General features: G+C 40.7%; 1 protein-coding gene across 2 annotated transcripts in view; it reads left to right on the top strand.

Moving 5' to 3' along the window:
* Window positions 1-2,298: 2,298 nt before the first annotated feature.
* ANTXR2 (ANTXR cell adhesion molecule 2) overlaps window positions 2,299-18,085 on the top strand; it is a 164,849-nt gene continuing 149,062 nt past the window's right edge. For both annotated transcript variants that reach the window (XM_039541826.1, XM_039541825.1), the window contains exons 1-6: window positions 2,299-3,024; window positions 6,066-6,137; window positions 9,032-9,103; window positions 16,205-16,286; window positions 17,479-17,586; window positions 17,692-17,760. In XM_039541826.1, the coding sequence (XP_039397760.1) occupies window positions 2,870-3,024; window positions 6,066-6,137; window positions 9,032-9,103; window positions 16,205-16,286; window positions 17,479-17,586; window positions 17,692-17,760 (558 nt within the window). In that variant the 5' untranslated portion in view covers window positions 2,299-2,869. The remainder of the gene's footprint in view (window positions 3,025-6,065; window positions 6,138-9,031; window positions 9,104-16,204; window positions 16,287-17,478; window positions 17,587-17,691; window positions 17,761-18,085) is intronic.

Here is an 18,085-nt window from a genome sequence, read left to right as displayed (position 1 = left end):
ACATTTACTTTAATAAAATTTTTAAACCTGTACGACTTCATTGACGTCAGCAGCATTGCATCTGCATGCACCATAGTTGAATTTGGCCTCCTTTCTGCATTAAAACAAGTCAGTTAAAATGAATTTGGAGATGCATTAAGGCAGTGGAAGCAGCAAAGAATCCTGTGGCACCTTATAGACGTTTTTTGTCTGTTAGTCTATAAGGTGCCACAGGATTCTTTGCTGCTTCTACAGAACCAGACTAACACGGCTCCCCCTCTGATATTAAGGCAGTGGTGTCCTGGGAAAATGAAAGCTGTAATTTTGACCTCTTAGTAGGTCATAAGGGGCTGTGGCAGAATCTCACAAAAATGAAACAAAGAATTAGTGGTTAGATTAATTTATTTTAAACTTTTGCAATAACTTTGATTTACACAATCCTACTTGTGATTTGGTATTGTCATATGCACAGAATGTTCCATCCAGTTACACTTATTAACTCACCTGTAATGTATGCATGCTAGCCTTTAGATAATATTTTAGGACTATTAATCATGTTTGAACTTCTGTAAAACTCTGAAACCCCAGATAGAAAAATCTAAAATGTAACATTTTTTGTGGTACAAAATGATGCTTTTTACAATACTTCATGTTTGCTGTGAATCCTTTAGCTTATGGTCCAAACCAAATGTTTGTTCCACATTTAGCAGTGCAACGTCCATTTACTTTTTAAATTTGTAATTACTTTGTTATTTCAACTACACATTAGCTAGAGTAGATTGAAACTGTTTCCTTGGTACTCTGCAAACTGTAACCACCAAAATGTGATAAGTTACAGTACATAAGAATGGCTGTACTGGGTCAGACCAAAGGTTCATCCAGCCTAGTATCCTGTCTGTCGACAGTGGCCAATGCCAGGTGCCCCAGAGGGAGTGAACCTAACAGGTAATGATCAAGTGATCGCTCTCCTGCCATCCATCTCCACCCTCTGACAAACAGAGGCTAGGAACACCATTCCTTACCCATCCTGGCTAATAGCCATTAATGGACTTAACCTCCATGAATTTATCTAGTTCTCTTTTAAACCCTGTTATAGTCCTAGCCTTCACAACCTCCTCAGGCAAGGAGTTCCACAGGTTGACTGTCATCTTCACACAGCGCACAGTCAACCTGTGGAACTCCTTGCACTGTGGAATTCCAGTCTAGCACTAGTTAAATTTGATCTTGGCAGGTAGCTCTGATACATTATTTAAAGTCACGAGTCTTTTTGTTGAATTGGCTTAGATCTTGTGCTGCCAGGACATCATCCCTTCCATGAATGTAAAGGACTAATGGTCTCTGAGATCAAATTTCTACCCTTCTAAAAGGCAACACTATTTTAAAATGACTGAAAAAACGTTTTCTTTTAATTAGAGGTTTCCTAATTAGCATGGGTTTAAAATATTTCCAAAATATAACTAGTATTGCCCTCTCCTGCAATTTTAGCATGGGTCTTATGGTAGTCTCATGCTGTTCTTTCCTTTCGTCATTGTAGAACATGAGAATCATACCTTTCATTTTTGAAAAATAAGTTCCCAAGCCTCATGGCTGCAGAGCAGAACTTAAAAATGTGAATCCTACAGGCTCAGAAGCCAAAAATAAAAGAAAATAAAATTAGTTTAAAAAAAACCAACCAAACCCTCCATGATTTTTGAATGCTTGGGCTTGTCAACGCCTCTAGTGTTTTGTTCAAAATGCAGGTCAGGAGTGTCCAGAGCCTTGCTATTAAAACAGACGCCCTTTGTTATTAGAATAGAAATAAAAATAAATAATTCTCCAACTGTTGCACTCTTGATTGACTTTTTGACAGCATGAAATTGCACTGACAGCGGAGTGAAAACCCCAGATCCTTTCTGTGCAGTGCCACTTACCAATTGCAGTTCCCATTACAGTTAAGCTCTGCTTTTAAGCCTGGGTCTTGCAAGGTACTGTCCGCTCCAGGACCTGCCCTAGCTAGGTACTTAAGCACTCCCTTGCTTCAGTTTGAACACTGGTTTAAATGCTTTGCAGGATCAGGGCCACAGTGCTCAGCACCTAGCAGGATGGAGCCCTTAGAAAAAATTGTTCTCTTGGGAGTGGAAAAAAACTGACTTCTGCTTTATTTATGGCACCACTTTAAAAAGAAAATCAAGCAAACCAGCCCCCTGAGGCTGGGCTCTTGTGAGGTCAAGTTTCAGCCTGATGTGAATAATAAAAGCAGAGTCATAACTTTTTTTTTTTGCAGTCCGTGGTTTTATATATTTTTGAAATCTGGCAACTGACTCAAAGCCAGGCGCCTCTGGGATGATCCTGGAATTACTCCCTTGTAAGTCCATGTGTGTGTGTGAGTGAGAGAGAGAGAGAGGCTCAGTCACTCTCTATCCCCACCCCTTTCAAAGAGACTCCAGGAGGAGTTGGCTGCGGTTGTTTGTTTTCTCTTCCTTTCTTCCGAGGTGATCAGTGCCCCGGGGGGGTCCGAAGCGAACGGAGCCAGCGCTAGTGCACATTAGTCACAGCCCGGGGAGGCCACGGAAGGCGGCTGTTGGCCAAACACCACCCCGAAAAGTCCCAGCGCGGTTTGTTGTGGGGAGGCGCTTCGCTCTGACTCCGGCGTGGGGTCGCCATTGCGGCAGCGTGTGGCCAGGAAAGTTGGCGAGCGCCGGAGGCGGGCAGCGCCGCGCACCCGGGCAGCCCCCCGGCCAGGGAGGCAAGAGGAGGAGCGCAGCAGCTGCCAGCCAGCGCCCGTTGTCTCGGGGCGGGGGGATCCTGCCTCCTCCGGGATCCGCCGAGAGTTTCCCGCAACTCCCTTTGTCCTCGGAGCGCCCCGGGCTGCCTGCCGCGGCCGGACCCAGCTGCGCTGCGGAGAGGCGCGATGGTGCCGAGCGCGGACAGGATGGGGCCCCGCCGGGCGGCCCCGCGGCTGCTCTGGCTCGTGGTGCTGCTGCTGCTGCTGCCGGGGGCGGCGGTTCGAGCCCAGGAGGAGCCTTCCTGCCACGGAGCCTTCGACTTGTACTTCGTGCTGGACAAGTGAGTGGGGCCCGCGGGCGGGCGGGCTCCCCCCGCGGCACTGGGTCTGGGGAGAGAGCGTGGGTGTGAGCGCACGTGAGGGGGTAGGTGTGTGTGTCTCTGCGGGGGGGGGGGGTGTAGTTGTGTATTGGGGTGTGTGTGTGTCTCTGCATGGGAGTGGGGGGGTTAGGTGGGGTGTGTGTCTCTCTTGGTTGGGGTTCTGGGACAAATTGCATAGTGGGGGTACTGAGAGCTACTGAACCAATCTGTAAATCCTGGATATGATGAAATCACTTCAAGCCAGGAGGTGCTGCTGCACCCCCAGTACCCCTAAGTTCAGCACCTGTGGGTGTAGGGGTAGAGGGGTGTGTGTGTGTCTGCATGGGGGTGTAGTTGGTGTGTATGTAGGTAGGGTGAGGGTGTCTGTATGGGGTGTAGTTGGAAGGCTTGTGGCTACATGGGGTGTCTCTATATGAGGATGTAGATGATGTGTGTAATTGGCGTGTGTCTCTGTATGGGGGTGTAATTGGGGTACGTGTCTCTTTATGGAGGTGTAGTGGAGGGGTCTCTCTTTGTGGGGAGTGTTGTGTGAGTATAGGTGGGATGATGATGTGGAGGTTGGGTTTGCACTGTGTGTGTGGAGAATAGATGGTCGGTGGAAGTCTCTGTTTGGGTTGGTGTGTGTCTGTCTGGGTTGTGGGTATCTGTATGGGGTGTAGTTGGGTTGTGTGTATGTGTGTCTGTCTGTTTGGGGGTGTAGTTGGGGTGTGCATGTGGAGGTTGGGTTTGTGCCTGCTTCTGTGTGTGGAGTATAGGTGAGGTGTTGGGGTTGTATCTGTGTGTGGAGCATAAGCGGGGTTTGTGTGTATGTATCTGCATGGATTGTGTTGTTAGGCATGGTATGTATCTGTGGGTTGTTGTAGGTGAGATGTGTGAGTGGTGTTGTGTCTCTGTGTGTGGGTGAACAGGTGTGTGGTGAGGTTACGTTCTATATTGTGTGTCAGTGGGTTATAGCAAAATGTGATGAATAAACAGTGGAAGAGGGGTTATGTGTTTAGTTCTCTTGAGATTACCACAGGGTGTATGGGGAAGTGGCTGTAGATGGTTAATTAATTCAGTTTGGCATTGTCTTTGGAGGATTGAATTTGCCTGCGCTGGAAGGTGGTGAGGATATCTGCCTTGTGGCCTTCAGTGAAAGAGAGGAGGATTCTCTTTTGCCAAGAGCAGTCTGACCTCTTACTGGAAAATGGCTATCAGTAGAACTGGTCAAAGAATGGAATGTCTGTTCCATGGAAAATTCTGATATTCTGAAATTTGTTTTCAGTCCAAACTAGAACAAAAAGCCAAAATTTCCCACAAAATAAAAATTCTGAAAAAATTTGATTCAGAGCCATTGAAATGTTCCATTTCAATAATGTCAAAATACTTCATTTTATAAAGTAAACATTTTTTGTTTCAATAATGTCAAAACATTACACTTTAATACAATATTAAATACCACACACAAATATAATATTGAATTAATATTTTAACGCCATATAAAAGCATCTGTGTTTGAAGATCATGGTTTGAAAGTAAGCACAAAACAGACGGAAATTATTCAAGTAGAGAAAGAGGAAGAAGACCTGTTGATTGACGATTCAGGAGAGAAGCTGAATCATAAGAAAGAATTTGTCTACTTGGGGGAGGTGCACTTGGTGCCATCAGAGAGAGATCTGGAGAACTGAAAAGAAGAATCCAATGTGCATGGGCAGCAGGAATACTGTAGAACTGACAACTGACTAACAAACAATGGAAAAGTGTGTGCCACGTGTGTTTGGTTTGGAAACGGTGGACCTTACAGAAATGGAAGATAAGATGATATTCTATGATTCTAAGATATAGGTAGTAGAAAATAATGTACTGAGGAGAATGGCAGGCATGAGGGTAGATGGAGTGTGCATGGAAGAAATGAGAGGGAAGATGCACTTGGGATTCTCAGTGATCGATAGGCTGGAGAGTGCAAGGTTGAGGTGGGCTGGTCATGTGATAAGAATGGGAGAACGAGGAACAGCAGAGCGTGGGAGGATGAAGACAGCAAGAAAGGACGTGGAAGACCAAGGATGGGACGGAACGACTCTGTCAAGAGAAGTTTGAAGAGAAAACGACTGGAACTCCAAGACCTATCAGCTTGTGCCAGGGGCTGGAGGGAGTGGCAAAGAATCATGAGCTCCTCTGACCTACCTGGGAAAAGGAGTTGACACGTGTGAGAGAAGTGAAGTGATAACAGTATAAAAGAAATGAATTGAAACAATAATGTCAAAATGAAACATTCTTACTGTATTGAAACATCTCAACTTTGTAAGTTCTCTGGGACAGGGACAAGTCTTTTGTTCTGTTTGTCCAGTGCCCAGCACAAGGGGCCTGGTCCATCACTAAGCGCTATAGTAACATAAACAATAATGATTATCAAAACAAAATGAGAAAATCAAAGTGAATCATTTCAACTTTTCCCATTGAAAATTTAATTGAAACTGACACGTTCCCACAAAATGTTTTGATTTTTAACTCCCGGTAACTGCGTTTTCTGACAGATGACTGTGCCGTAAATATTTTTCTTTTTTTTTGGACCAGCTCTAGTTATCTGCATCTCCTGCCATCTCCTTTTTGGGGGGGATAAAGTTTGTTCATAGTGTGCCGCAGGCAAAGTGGTAAGGTAGAGGCGAGATGCAGGCCTCAATTTGCGAGAGTGAATGTCTCTGTTTTAATCTGTGGACCTGGGAATCACAGAGAAGCACATTATAGCAAAACTGACATGTGCAGCTTCCTGTATTGTGCTGTATGCTGAATGCATCATGCTATGCAGTAGATTGACAGATTGTCACAGGAAGATGATGTGGCAAAACTACCATGAACCTGCTGGAGATCATTTGAAATAATGTAGTAATGTGTTATGGCAATACCTATTCCTGTCTCCCTCCCCCTGAAAAAAATAAATGGATGGAAGTATTTAAGTTGTAATCTTTATTGTCTGCTTTCCCTGAACTAAAACATACTAATCTGTTTTTTTGTTTTCTTTTCAGATCTGGGAGTGTAGCACAGAACTGGGTTGAGATCTATGATTTTGTAAAACAACTCACAGACAGATTTGTGAGGTATGTTTTCCCTTTGGAAGCTTCTGCTTTTAATTGATACTGGGGTATGTTACAAAACAAATCCTCATGGAAGGTTATCAGCTGTAAACCTTTCATAAGCATATAAAGCATTTGAACTCTAGTGGTCAGATAAACTGAACAATAAACTCTCACTTTATGATGTCACCATGTTTACAATTTAGTAAAATGTTAATCTGCAAGCATCTTTAAATATGGGATTCTTAATTTGTTCTTATATCTGATTTGATTATTTTTTAACATTGCTTCTCCCATAAACAATATCAGTGGATTCTGATATATTATTTCTTTGCATCTATTGTTTAGCGTTATCCTAACTTTAGAGGTCACGATAAAGGTATCAGGAAATTTAAAGTGAATATGTGATCCAGACTAAAAGTAAGGGAACACTTTTGCATCTCAAGTGCAGGCATGTGTTTAAAGTTTGCACCAGTTCAATATATGCAACAAACTTTATTTATAAATAACAATTCTTCTCCTCCCACAAATGTTGCTGTTACAATTTGGCTTGTTATATTTTTGTTTAAATTAAGAAGTAGTGTAATGAAACACCTTCCTTTAAAAAAAAATAACCACCCACAGAATACAGGATGTTATGGGAGTTAATTTTTTCCTGTGGAAAATGAAATACACTAGGCAATTGTAAGCTTGGCCAGCTAATGAAGAGGACATGAATAAGGGTTGCGTAATTAAATATTGCTTCCATCCGTCTTGCTAAGGTCACATTTTATGTAAAAGAAGCCTGGGTGACAAAGTTGAAAATCATTCTGTAAGTTTAAAAAAGAGAGAAACTCTGAAGAGGCTTTGGCCATTCTTCCTTTCAGTTAGTGGTGAAAAAAGGGTGTGTTTGTTCATTACAAAGCCACTGGTGCATCCTCTTCTGCAGCCAAGTGACACTCCCTTTTGCAACAGCTGGATTAGACTGTTGGTCTGGCTGGATCAACTGAAGAACACAGAATATATGAGCCTGATTTTCTAAATGATTTACACCCATATTAAGGCTCTTTTATGCTGCCTGAGTAGTAAATAGTGCCCTTATTATACATGACAGTGAGACCCCCCCACACACTTTTTTAAATTTAAAAATATTAGTTGTGGAAAGAACAACAGAGAATTGTTTAGTAGTTGTCTGAGGCTGTTCAGTTCAGCAGGCAGTGAAAACATTGAACAGGGTCATTCTAAAAATTAGCTGATACCATTGTGAGCTGTGCATCTGTTTTCCATTTTGATTGGTTGGCAGGATGTAGGCCTGCAGCAGTAGTATCACACATTTATTTCCTGTGTTACATGCCTATGACTGTGTATGTATGTAGGTATATTGCTCCCACACATCACTCTAGAGTCTGAATGCTTGGATAGTGAAATGAAATAAAGGATGTTTGATGAAGAGGATATTTTATGTATTTCTTAATGACCGATTCAAATAGTCAAATCCATTCATAGCTCCGAGGTAACTCAAAGGACTCACATCTCAAATGAAAAGATCTCTCTTGTGATCTTCATTAGCTGCTTATGTTATCCAAAGTATTTCAGACTGAAAGCATTGTGTTATCTGCTTGACAACTGATTGTGACAACTAAATGGACTTAAGGGCCTGAGTTTTTTGTCTTTTCTCAGGTAAAACATCCGTGGAAGGACTAGGACAGTGCCTTAAATCAAAGTAACATGCTGCAGATCTGTCACATATTCACATTATAATTTCTCTGATACTTGTGATCAAACAAAAAGTTTTAAAAATTAACACACATGAACTAAAATATAATTCAAATTATATTGATGTTTATCCTTATTAATGTTGGCCTAATACATTCACATAGCCACACAAATATTATGAATCTTATAATAATTGTCAGTGTATATTTCTCAGATACATTTATACATTAAAATGTTATGATTTAAAAAAAAAGAGGTGAGATGCTGTTAGAACCCATTTTACAAATGTCACTGTGTTGGCTATCAAAAGCATCAATCAGTCTTAGGAGGGGCTAGTCTTCAAGTGATGTGTGTTGTATAATTACTCTTAACATGAGAGGGCGTTAGGAATATACATCAAGGGAAAAGATTGCTCCCTTACTAAATTTGTGTTTAGGTTGTATTGCTAATTATGGCATACATTTGCCCAATAATCCTTTTGAGAGAATTGCTTTTATCTATTACAAATATCTTTGAAGAACATTGGAACCTGCTCACTGAGAAACTGCAGATAATTAAACTTTGTTTGAAATGAAATAGCCAAATTCAGACCTGGAACAAGTGAGTGCTGCTATTTTAATATTACTAGCGTTGTGCCTTCTCACACCTGATATGAATTTGGTCAAAAGTCTTAAATTGTGTCAGGCCCAAACTTTTAAAATGTAAGCTTGCTTTTGCACAGGTCCAAAAATGCCCTTAACAGCCAGTGCATGTGCATAAATTAGAATTGCACATGTGCAAAAATGGGTGTGTGCAAATCCCTGAGTTGCATATGCACCCATAGTTAGGTGAGTACAAAAATGTACATGCATGCCTTAAAAATGTGAAGCCTCATTATATTGCAATATGCAAACTGCAGTTCTGTGCATGAATTGTTGAGGTTAAATACCTCAGTTTAACTTGTGTTTATCTACCGCCTATGATAAAGCAAGAAAGAAAACAATAATTTTGCTTCTGCATTTTGCAGAACACCAGGGCGAGAAAGGTCTGAGGGCAAGAAGTAAACAGCTTATGAGTTCCTTTTTTCTTCTGCACATTCTTGATTTGTAGTTTGAAAGTGTGTGCTTTGGAAATAGGATGATGAAAATAATGCTAATAAAGAAAGGCAAAAAGATGATGGATGGATATACTGTACAAGGCTTTCTTTTCATTTGTCTAAAATGTATTTTTCTTTTCTTTAAAAGCCCCCGGATGAGATTATCCTTCATAGTGTTTTCCACCCAAGCACAGGCCATTATGCCATTAACTGGAGACAGGTTGGTTCATTATTCCTTTTCTTTAGGGCTTTTACTAGATCAGATGATGTTAGCAATACTTTCAAGGGGCAGCCAGTATGGAAACCTCAGAATCATAAGGCAACAGTTCATGTCTGGGTTTAGTTTTGTGAACATCCCAAAGGATGGTCCACTAAGTCGGAACGAGCGAGGGAGTCAAATGATCTAGGTTCTTTGTCTCAACTCTGCCACTATCTTGATGTGTGATCACGGGCAAATCACTTCACCTCCCTATGCTTCAGTTTCTTCATTTGCAAAATGGAGATAATGATGCTTGCTCATCTTTGTAAACTGAAATCCACGGATGCAGAAGCTTTGTGTAAATGCTGCATTCAAGACAAACCTTGTTACATTAAATTAATGTCTCTGATAAATGTTACATTTGATATGGAAAAGGTACATAAAACCAAGATTTTTTTTAAAATAAAAATTCTGAAAAAAATATTATTGATTTCCAAATAGGCATTAGCTGGTATCTGCGACCACCCTGAATCAGTGAAGGTCTGATGGACCTTGTAGTTGCTGTTTATGGCCGTGAGTTGAAGAGAGGGTTGAGGAGTTGTTTGCTGCACCTCTTGTCATTTGATTTGCATATCCATGCTGGCATAAGAAGAGACTGCTTGCTTTGTTTTCAAAGGGAAGAAAAAAATGACCACCTCTGGGAAAGTCAGGGAAAGCTAGGAAGGAAAAAAAAAAGGAAACAGAAAAGAAAAATACACCATTAGAAGGCAAGACTGTTGCAAAGTGAACTAATAGAAAAAGTCACATCAGAAACAACAGGAAATCTACATTACAGAACATTGCTTCCTGCAGAGAGTCATTGCAGTGTTTTCAAGGGTCACCACTCTAGATTGCTCTCATGTCAAACTACTGAAAACTCTGATATTTTTCCCACACGTGCCTTTTTAATCATGTCAAAACAGCATGAAAAGCCCCAAAACAGAGCAGTTAAGTACTTTGAGAAAATGCTGGTGGGCAGGTCATTTCAAATCGTATAAGGAACAATTCTTGGATTATGAACAATTTGTGAAGTAATTAAAAAGCCACATACACAACTTGTGAGGGGCTGAAATGAGGCGTTCCTCTCTCTCTGCCTCCTTGCAATTGAGTCAGCGTGCTGTGTAGCACTAAGGCATGATTTATCATGTTCACTTTGTTTATTGGTTTTTATAATAAATAAGCAAGTCAAGAAAACAACATTATTGCCAGAGGTATAAGGCAAGATATGCAGAACTGGGTGCCTCAAATTATTCTTCTAAATCCATACTTTGGCAGCTGAAAAAGTGGTCTGACTTTAAAAATTGACTTGACTTGAATTTTTGGTCTATGCTATGGGCGGATGTAGAGAGGTGTGAGGTTATAAATCACAACTCTAAATTACTTCAGAGCGTGCAGGAGATGGCGTTTTAGGCCTGCTGCAGCACCTGTTGAAGTCAATGGGAGTCTCTTTCTCTTGATTTCAATGGACGCTGAATTCTTTTCAATGCCATTTTCCTTCCTGAACACTGACAGTCACGACTGATACAGTAGTTCACACTATTTTGAATGCCTAGGCAGAATTTTGGCATCCTTCCACATAAGCACAAGTGCTGTTTCAGTGAGTCGGTGTAATATGTTCTCAGTCGTGTGAAGGAGTTACAAGATATTTTTCTATGAAAATCAGTTCTAGAAAGGAGAGTTCTGGAGGAGCACATTTCGTTATACGTGAGTTCCTCTTCCTTTCATTTCTGTCATCCAATATTTCCTGAGACATTGGTGCACGCAAATACAGGAAAAAAATTACCCTTTTGTGATTCACTGGGGGTTGCGAAAGAAGATGAGGCAGATGGGTAGTAATCACAGTAACAGTACATACGTGACTGAGTAGAGAGATTTTTAATGCAGATACGCTTTGAAAAACTTTGATTCTCAATATTAAGGGGTCCAACAGCTGAGAACAACTCAGCGTCTTTGACTCCCATCGGCTCCAGCAGAAGATGAGGGGCTCAGCACATTGCAGTATCAGGGACTTAGTACCATTTAGTGACGCAGTATCTTTGATTTGTTATGAATTGTGTTTTGTTACTTGCTAATTCACAAATCTCAGTAAACCACAACGAATTTCCAGTCATTCATTCAAGTCAGTGAAGTTTGACTGTATTTTAATGAGTCGAATGCGAATCCTTTACAAAGTACAGTTCATGCTGATTTTTACAACATATTTCAACTGTATTGACACACATGGTATGAACACACCATAGAAGTAAAAACCTAAAGTTAACGGGAACTTTGTGTTGGTGAGAAGTGCCATATGGACAGCCTTGGACATTAAAATCCTCTTTAGCCACAGAACAGTATAATTTTATCAAAAACCAGTGGCTAGGAAAAGCACATGATACAGGCATCATAATAGACTTTGTATACTCCTGTGGCTGCCTTTGTGCTGCTAGATATAACTGTGGTTTCCATATCTTAGCTTCTGCCAACTATAATTAGTGTTTGACTCAGACCTTTGGCCATATGTATGGTGTGATCCTGCTGTCTTCACTTAGGCAGAACTCCATTTGCTGTTACTGAATGCTTCGCATGAGTGAGGATCACAGGATCAGGCCCCCAGTCTTTACGTGTGCTTTTATGGTATGTGCCGGAATGGGCTTCTCTCCGTATTCTGTTGCACATGCATGTCATGAATACATGCAAGCCCCAACCCAGCAAAGAATTTCTACATGTTTAACTTTACACATATTGATTTTAGCATGGAAGGTCTGCCAGAATTAAGCCGGCCAGAGCAGTATACAGACTGTTGTGCTGCACGTGTAACATTCAGAAGATGCACCTAATTTTCCAGTTACCCACCTTTTTCATACTGAGACGACAAATGAGCCCCAAATGTTGTAGTAGAAACGCATAGTATCACATCACTGAAAATTGGCCAGTTACTGCTGGAAGGGAGTTTTGTGGGAAGTTTGCATTTATTGTCTGAGCTAAGATGTGTAAAAAGCACATGTAGGTAGAGAGGTTCTCATTAATTTATGTGATTCAGCTGAGGAGGGAGATGTGCAGGGGTTATTCTAGGTAGCGCGTGGAGCATATTGTGCACAGATGTGGGATAAAAGTTCCCTGTTTTTGTCAAATGACACATTTTTTCCTTCAACAAGTATGTGTTAGTTTCCTAATACAACTGTTGGATTATAGCAATTTTGTGGCACGGCTGCATTTTGTTGGAGAAGACATTGACAATCCCTCATGCACATTTTTGGGTGATGTACTTATTGGGAATCAGAGTGTACTCTCAAAAGCCTGTTGATGGTGATGTACTCAAGCTATCCTGACTAATAATGCAAGATGCCGGAGTGGGATGGTAAATAAATATGAAATTGGAACTGGCCTAAAAGAACTTAGAGCCCCAATTCGAAAAACTTCATCAATTTTTATGAAAACTCAGGTTCACAAATCAGAGTAATCCTCTGTCGAATTTAACTTGTGTGACCTGAGGCTTATGCAGCAGACAATTCCAGCCAACGCTGACCTGAGCAGTATTAATTTCCAAGGGCAGAGCCTTTCGCTAGCAAGAACTGGCATTCAGCAGTTTCTTCAGCATATTTTTTCAGATGTGCTCTCCATCACTATCAAGAAACATTTTGTTCCATCTCTTTGTGCCTGTTAGAAATACATTTGTTCACACCAATGCAAAGGAAGTTGGTCCCTGCTACGAAGTCAGTCTGTTTCTTTTTATGTGCCATATCCCTGTAGGGGCCTGATCCAGTTGATGGAAGTCTGTAATATCCATTGCCTTTAATGGGTGTTGGATCAGGCCATGTATCTTGACAGAGTACCATCTATGGTCTTGTCTTCATTAGCAAGACTTTTTTAAAGTTGCTAACTTGTTAGCTACAATCAGAGCCCTAATGTGGACAGGCCACTGGCTGCTGACACCATTTTCAGCACTGTATCAAGGCAGGGTTACATGCACGGTGTCAAAAACAGTGTCAGTAGCAGTTGGGTTGTCTGGCCTAGGGCTTCCAGTGTTGTCAGCACCTGTTCAGCTGATAAATACCATGTAATAATTCAGTCCGCATGAAGAGTTGCATAGCTACGCTAGACCAACTAAAGAGGGAAAGTCAAGGTGTGTGCTCAGCTAATGACAGATGCTGGTATGTTGTAGTTTATTTTACGTTGGGTCTCAGTGCTTAGTACCGTTGCATCATTAGACTGTCTAGACCAAATTCTGAATTGAGTCGTACACCACGCAGTCCCAGTGATGGCAGTGCAATGAGTGCAGAGTTTGGCTCCTCTGTGAACAGTATTCTTTAAATCTTATGTCAGACCTGATTCAGCCATCCTTACTCATATTAAATAGCACCTGATTTCATGAATAGACCCGCTGAAATAAATGGGTGTACTCCTGGAAGAGTTCTTTTCACCATAAGAAAGGGAAGCAGAACTGAGACCATAGAGAGGAAAGACATGGGGTGAATGGCAGAACTCCCATTGAATTCAGTAGGGCCAGGATTTCACCGATGGTCCTTGACCTTAGGAGTTTACAATCTAGGTTAGACAAGACATGATGGAAGCCTTGTAAGAATGGTGTTACTTGCTTTATGCTGCTTGTGGAGGAATTATCTAAGTAATTATGAAGCACAGAAGAAAGAACAGACAGGGTAGCTATTATAGATTTAATGTGCCTTTTCTAAAAGACAGAGGTGTGATGCAGCACATATGCTGAATTGAGAAGAGATGTTATATTTGTAATCATTCAGCCCAAACACAGACAGGCTGCAAGGTACAGACTGTAGTGAACGGATTGATCCCCCCCCTTTTGATTTAAGTCACACCTTTTGTGTGACTTAAATCATAAGAGAGGCCTGCAGAGCTCTATAATTCATTATTATGATTATTATTTATTTGTACTGCAGCGGGGCCTAGGGACCCCAACCAGCGATCCTAGCCCCACTATGGTAGGCACTGTACAAACACATAGAAAGATTGTAAATTGTTCAGGGCAGGGAGCGTCTGAGGGCTACAGCAACAGGTACAGAACTGGGGAGAGGCGCAGACTTCTGGATAATTCTGGGAGTACGGGAGTGGGTGGGTGGGGAAGGTGATGGCAGCATGAACCCCCTTGTTACAATGCCTGCTTTGCTACTGGAAGATAGATGGTGACTTGCTCCCTGCTGTTGCAGAAGTGACAATTTTTGTTGCCAAAGATTTTACCAGAACCAACTGTAAAAAAGAGGCCTGGAGGTGCCAGAGTGTCCTGTGAGGCCTGGTCATGAGACATACTGGATAAAACTGAGCTGATTGTTCGAGAGCTATTTTTGCAATATGAAATCTGTTTCAGAAACTGGAACTTCAGCTGCTGTTTGTTTCTTGGCAAGCAGAACATTAATGCCTGTGGACATGCTGCCACTCATTTCTGGCAAGCATTAAGTATGTGGCTTATAATCTGCATTCAGACATAATCAGTTTCAAGTTGTTTCTATAGATGCTGAATGTAAAATATTTGGATCAAACAGATTGTATTGCCTTACGTAACTTGTTCTCGTCCATCTATTTAACACAGAATCTCTTCCTTTGCAATTGCAACTGTCAATATGGATATCAGTTGCTGAACGCAAATTGAAATTTACATCTACATATTGTACTTCTGGAGTAAAGCTTCTAAACACAGAGAAACTTAATCAGTGGAACAAATTACTTGTGCATGGCATTCGGACCGGGTGGCGTGCCAATTCTTTCTTTCTTTGTCTGCCCTAAGGAAGGGTTTCATGCAGTCTGGAAATACTTTCCTAGCCAATCCCTCGCTCTCCCTCATTGTCATCTGTATTTGTTGTGTTCTGTGCATTCTGGACCATATGACAGTCTCCTTACGAGGGCAAATGACTTCATTAGAAGTTTGCCCAAGTGAAAACTGACTGAGACCCTGAGGCTATGGCCCTCTTAATTTAATCCTTTGAGTTTTGCTACTACTGACTGCATTCAAAACATTTCCTTTACTTCTGCCTACTTGCTTCCACAGCCCCGTCCCCATAGTATCTGAGTACCTCACCATCATTGGTAGATTTATTCTTTCGGTTTTCCAGTAAAACAGAGAAACAATGTTGTCCCCTTTTTACAAATGAGGAACTGCAACCCATAAAGGTTAAATGACTTCCCTGAGGTCACACACACAGTCTATGGCAAAGCCAGGAATTGAACGCAGCTCTCCTGAATCGCAGTTCATTGCTTTAACCACAAGAACATCCTACAGATGCTGAAAGAATGAACAGATTTTTTTATTTTATTTAGAAAACGGACTTTAATTAATTATTGTAATACTGTTTTAGCACCTTCCGGCTCATGAATGACCTCCTGTCAGTATTTATGAAGGTATATCATTCCATTATGCTGCTTGCAGAAATAAAGTTGTGGATCTTGGTGGAGTTCGTTTTTAATTTGTGTGTGCCTGGAAGCTAAGTAAATGCAGGCAAGCAAGCTAAGTAAACTTCTAAAAGTATGACACCATTTCCAGTGAACTGTTTCAGAGTTGGTGCACAGACCTTTGTTTTTAGTATAAGCTCCATCGGAAACATTCCTCTTGGATCTGACTCTTTCTGAGTCCCCAAAGCGTAGCGTAACTTAGGCATTCCATATTTGTTGCCAAAGCACAGCTTTCGTTGTGGTTTTAAATTTGTCTCTGCAGCAAGGGAGATTTAGGTTGGACATTAGGAAAAAGTTCGTAACTGTCAGGGTGGTTAAACACTAGAATGAATTGCCTAGGGAGGTTGTGGAATCTCCATCTCTGGAGATATTTAAGAGTAGGTTAGAGAAATGTCTATCAGGGATGGTCTAGACAGTATTTGGTCCTGCCATGAGGGCAGGGGACTGGACTCGATGACCTCTCGAGGTCCCTTCCAGTTCTAGAGTCTATGAATCTATGAATGTTCATGAGCTGAAATGATTTTTTATTTTGGCATGTTTTAATTTCAGGGTCACGCTGTAGCCTTTTTATACAATAGGACATACAGAACATCAAAACATATTAGTTTTACCAGTTGTCAATGTGATTTTTAGCATAATTTATTGATTGAACAACCTTTGGTCTTGTTTTCTAATTATTTGCAGAAATGTAATCATGGAAGGCCTTAAAAATTTACGTAGTGTAAAGCCAGCTGGTGATACATACATGCACGAAGGATTAAAACTAGTAAGTGTTAATACTCTTATAATTGAAATAAAAGTCTGTTCTCCTATGACTTGAATGCCCTGTTGAAGGAACAACAAACCAATATGCATTTAAAACATTTTGCATGCATTTTTTTTGTTACTGGATCTTATATCCAATAGTCTTTAAAGGCCAAATCCCAAGGCCCTTACTCAAGCAAAGATTGTTCTGTTAGGAGAAAAAAACCCTTGTAGGAGCTTGGAAATCCTGTGAGGTTTGCCTTATAGAGTTTCTTTTGTATTGTTTCCTAGAGTCAAGAGGTGGACCTTAGTTTTCCCATATGGAATAAGTAACTAACACTGTATAACAGTTAAAGAATTGAGTATAGTAAATAACCACAGCTTTATAGTGTTGCTATTATTATTACAGAACATTAATAGAGCATCTAAAATTTTCATGTTTGTTTACAAACATAGATAAAGACAGAGGCCAAAATATTCCATAGGACTAGTGATTTTAGCTCCCTTAATGTTTGGGTATGCAGTTGGCAGTGTTGTTAACTCTTGTAATTGTATTGAGAGTCTCACAATATTTGATGTTTAATTTAAAGACCCAGGTCCTGAGGACCAGGGAATCCGTGAGAATCTAACTTTTCATCAAAAAGAAAAAGTAAGTTTCTAGCCATCACGGTTGTGGGGAAAAGATTGACACTGTGACCTAAAGGGCTGAAAAATTAGAACACAAATAAAAAGAACCCCAAATTTGTTGTTTAAAAAAAACCTTATTCTTTTAAATCTGATTTCATTATATTTTGGAGCCTGTCTAATGATTTTTGAAGGTTTGGGGTTTGCAATATTGAAAGTGAGACCCCTTAAAGGGACATGATCATCAGAAATTGCAGAGTATGAAAATCATGCCGCTTTAAATGTGTGTCTGTTTGAGGACCCAAACACTGGGGCTCTTAAAGTCACTAGTAACTTTGGAAAATGTTGGTCATGCTCCTTAGCCTAAACAAGTTACAGTCCAAGGCCGTGATTCAACTCTGGTGTAAATTAATGAAAGGATGATAGGTAAAGGGGAGACGGGGGATTGATTGAAGAGGTGAGTTCTAGGGATGGATTTGATCATTCAGTCTTATTTGGATTATTTCAGAGGGCCGCATTCATGTAGTAGAAGCACTTTGGTTATGAGTTCGGGTATGACTGCAAACTGGATAATTATTGTTCATTTTCAGGCAAATCAACAAATTGAGGGTGCAGGAGGCTCAAAGTTCTCCAGTATAATAATTGCTTTGACAGATGGTAAATTGGATGGTCAGATCCCCTTGTATGCAGAAAAAGAGGTGAGTACTGAACTGCAACTGTCTGTTCCATTCGGCTGTGTTTTTGTGTGTGTATAGCCTGGTGTGTAAATAGTGTATTTCTTTCTTCATTCTATTTTGGAACAGGCAAATAAGGCCAGAAGTTTAGGGGCTAGAGTTTACTGTGTTGGGGTCCTTGATTTTAAACAAGAACAAGTAAGTGCATTGTTGTTATTACTAATTTAATGTCATAATTCAAGTTTTTATAAGGCAGCCATCACTGTGGTAGATGAATGTACTTTACTTATGTTGGAACTGTGCAATATCTTCCCCAGAGCAGGAAGTAGATACTTAGACATTTGCTTATTAATAGAAGTAAAAAGAATGAGTGGATGCCACTGTTCTATTAGAGAAAAGATCTCTCAGAAATTAATTACACTTATTGATTGCCGCCTGGATCAGATAGTTTAGGTAAACTTTCCATTCAAATGTTAACCAGTTCGGACCACAGCTTCCATGAGTACAGTGGCTATAGATAAGC

Source organism: Mauremys reevesii, linkage group 5, assembly GCF_016161935.1.
Source record: "Mauremys reevesii isolate NIE-2019 linkage group 5, ASM1616193v1, whole genome shotgun sequence".
Classification (NCBI taxonomy): domain Eukaryota; kingdom Metazoa; phylum Chordata; order Testudines; family Geoemydidae; genus Mauremys; species Mauremys reevesii.
This window is presented reverse-complemented; position numbering and strand designations above follow the sequence as displayed.